This window comes from Branchiostoma floridae, chromosome 8 (genome assembly GCF_000003815.2).
Source record: "Branchiostoma floridae strain S238N-H82 chromosome 8, Bfl_VNyyK, whole genome shotgun sequence".
In the NCBI taxonomy this organism is placed as follows: domain Eukaryota; kingdom Metazoa; phylum Chordata; class Leptocardii; order Amphioxiformes; family Branchiostomatidae; genus Branchiostoma; species Branchiostoma floridae.
The window spans coordinates 10,617,436-10,621,085 of NC_049986.1; the positions used below are offsets into that span (position 1 = coordinate 10,617,436).

The 3,650-nt window shown below is 44.1% G+C and overlaps 1 protein-coding gene across 1 annotated transcript in view; it reads left to right on the forward strand.

Annotated features, from left to right (window-relative positions):
* The first annotated feature begins 1,819 nt into the window (after positions 1–1,819).
* Positions 1,820–3,650, forward strand: part of LOC118421212 (leucine-rich repeat-containing protein 4B-like) — a 4,675-nt gene continuing 2,844 nt past the window's right edge. Inside the window, exon 1 of the mRNA XM_035828375.1 lies at positions 1,820–3,627. Coding sequence (XP_035684268.1) covers positions 2,849–3,627 — 779 coding nt within the window. The 5' untranslated portion in view covers positions 1,820–2,848. The remainder of the gene's footprint in view (positions 3,628–3,650) is intronic.

A 3,650-nucleotide genomic window follows, 5' to 3' on the forward strand; every position in this document is an offset into this window, starting at 1 on the left:
CAAAATTATAAAATAGGATTCCCTCTGTCAAGGACAACCATTCCTATTCACCGATAGGGTTGCATGTAATTTTGAACATCGTATAAAGTCAATATTTACACTGTTGTTTGCTCGTTGATATTAACTAAAAGATAGCGTCATCCCCACATTTTATCTTGTTTGATTTTTAAGAGATAGTAAAGTAAAGGGGTTATGATATATCACATTTACCGTAAAAGGGCATATTCATGTGTATTTCAACACATGATCATTTACGGTATAGGTACGATATAAGGTTACTTCTAATATTGAAGGTAAATTCATCCGTTACGAAACGTACACTTCGAGGAAGCTGTTGATTTATTACATGCTACTCTAAAAAGCAGATGAATCAAACATGACTTATTACGCATATTTCTTTAGCAAGACGTCCGTTGAGTCTAGTTAGAAACAGTTAATGTGGCAACATAAGCCGAGGACGTTTTATGAATCAATCAACGGATATACAGCAACATTTTCCACGAATCGGGTTTTCAAAAGTTGCAACAGAAACAATAACTCTCAACGTATCTACAAGATAAGAAGTCACCTGAAAGTGTATAAGTCTTCTATCTCAACTCTTGTACCATTACCAGGATAAGTCTTTAGTTTAAAAGCAGTAAAAATACAACAGCCAATCTTTACCTGCCTCTTGAGGACACCGCAATACGTTGTTAAAGATCCAATCGGCAACTTTTAATTAGAAATTAAGGCGACTGTTCCCGGTCTATCTCCCTCAAATCTGCGTAACGTGGCCGTTGGGAATCTAGTTGTCAGATCTGCATAACCCGGCCATTGCAATAGAAAACCCTCTCACGAGAGCTGCAGACAATGTCAGCTATGGCAGCTCTCACTGACATGATCCTCATCGTTATCTACATAAAATCCTCACCAGAGATCGTTTACCATATGTTAAACTGTCTTTTCTTGCCAGCAGGATATAAAGATATGCCCGAATGCGCAACACAGGTCGAAAGGTCGGAGATGTAAAAGCGAAACCACTTTAAACGATGAAAGTTCCTACCTCTCCCATCTAGGCGGCTTGATAATGTTTCTATGTCAAGCTCCATGGGACTATTTTGCGTTGCCCTGTCTTTTTAGAAAGAAAATAACACTTAAATAAGGTCTTTTCCACCGAGGCCTTGCTATTGGTTATTTGAAGAAGAGTTTTGATGGAGAGTTAATGATTGATTGAAGATCCGATAGGCTTTTCCAAACGGCTAGCCACTCTTCGGCCTTTTTCATGGATCCCGATGGATTTGTTTTATATATGATGGAGTCAACGGTGCGATACTGCCTTGCCGCCAGTAATGTGCAATTTCAGGAGACGCTTTGGGAAAGAAAGTTTGAACATTCCAAGACGATGTTACGGAACGGTACGTCGCGCCGCCAGTGGAACATCGGTGAATCGTATCTCCATTGATCCGTTGTTTTTTTACAGGGCGAGATAAATTAAGGCGAGGTAATGGCGGGTTCACACCGTACATCAATATGAGGTACCTGGACGGTAATTGTAACGGACACGGTGAACGGTGGACCACTGCGAGAGCAAAAAGGTAATTTGACCGGTCGATACTAGTGAAAACGCTTTTGATTTATTCTTTGGGATTCATCAATTCGCGAGATTGACTAACTGCGGCGGGGTACACAATGGACACTTGTTTCCCTGTCGGGCTAGACAAATGTGTCTTCAGTCGCTACAGATCACGGTTTCCAGTGGCGGCATCAAAGGCAAGCCGGCTTTACTCTCTTCTCTCGGATCGCGTGGCATCAAATCCTCGCTTAAATGAACGGCCGGGGAGAGAGCTTGTCTTTCATCACACGATCGGTTTCGTACCTAATCCAATCACGTGATCGCCGTTACACGTGGATTTGATGAATGTAGTTCCCTGTGTCAACTGGCGAGGGTAAGGAGACTTAATATGGATGCAGGACACACGCTGTGAGCGCTAAGGCGCTACCATTGTACGTGCTCCGCCGTCACATCTTCAGTGCAATCTCCTAGCTGACGAGGGCTCTTGTTACAAAATTATCGGTTCGGCTTTCTAATCTACATTGAATAACTCAAGTGCCATATTTTTAGGACACCGTTACGACTTAGATCACTCGATATCGGATTTATTTGTTCTCTTAATATGGAGGATAAATGGATTAAGGAGTATTGAGATATGTGGGCAGCGGTATTCGACGAAGGATTGGGGTCAACGCACAATGAGGAACTCTCGTCTCTTTTGGTATCGGAGTATGTCCTTTAGCTGGGGAATCGAAAGCAGACGGCCTGTGCTTAAATATCACCGTTCTTCAGTCGGACTGATTTTTATCTGCGGGATACCTGGATTATCTTCCGTCGTGTGGAAACGGATTGAGAAGTTATACGTGCTGCAAATCAACAAAGGGTGTCGTCACGTAGCATCACTGCTACAACGTGCCAGCCTTTGGGATACATTACTGAAGTGATGTTTCTCAGCAGACAACGTTTGACGAGGAGGCGGGGAACCAGCGACTGTGGCAAGTACAGCCAAACGGTACGGAACTCGACATGCCTCCCTAAGCCGCTGCTCTGCATAAGGGATTGTGCCTGGTAAGCAAAGACGAGGTAGGCGTTGAATGCTTGATTTTGTTCAAATTGGAAAAAAGATATAGCGCTTGAATTGCTTGCTTTATGGAGTTAGTAGACATTGCGGATCGATACGTTAGAAACGCCCAGGAAATAGGCGCGTTGGAGGGGAATTACGCCGCGTCAAATTATGATGATGGGGGATTATTCCGTCTACTCTTTGAGAGCAATGGATGGTCGGAAGGGATAACTGATGAGAGGATTTAGGGGAAGATGGCGCCTCGGAAATGTTTAGTTTGGCGACGGAGAATCGTTCCACTTCTCGTCGTCCTTGCTGGATTAGTGGAGCGGGTCATGTTGGCTTCGTGCCCGGCCCAGTGCGTCTGCGAAGCGGAGTACACAACCGTGTCCTGTACTAATGGGGGCCTTCAGCAGGTGCCAAAGGGGACGCCGTATGGCGCGCTTTCATTAAGCCTGAGCGGTAATAACATCAGCGGAGTCATCGACGATCAGTTTGAAGAATTCAGACAGCTCCAGACCTTGGACCTGAGCTTCAACACGATATCGGAGATCGAAGACGGGGCCTTCGTCGGTTTAGAAAGCCTACACACCCTACAACTTTATTACAACAGGTTGACCTCCATTCCCAGCGAAGCGCTCAGACGACTTCCGCATCTCAAAGAGCTGTGGCTGCGGGGTAATCCCATAAATTGTTTGGACGCAGATGCCTTCACTTACCTCCCTAATCTACAGTTATTAGACTTAGGAGAGCTGAGGCATCTAGAGGCCATAAGCGACGACGTGTTTACTGGTCTTTCTAAGCTAGTCCACCTCAACTTTGCTGTTGCTAACCTACAAACAGTGCCTTACCTTGATGAGCTAGAGAGTCTAGAAGAGTTAGACTTATCCGGGAATTCAATAAAAGTAATAAATACAGAGTCATTTTCTGGCCTCTCAAAACTAAAAAGGTTGATAATTATATCATCCCAAGTGACAGAGATAAAGAGATTCTCGTTTTCCTATTTGAAGAGTTTGACTGAATTGGACCTATCGTACAATAATATATCAGTATGCC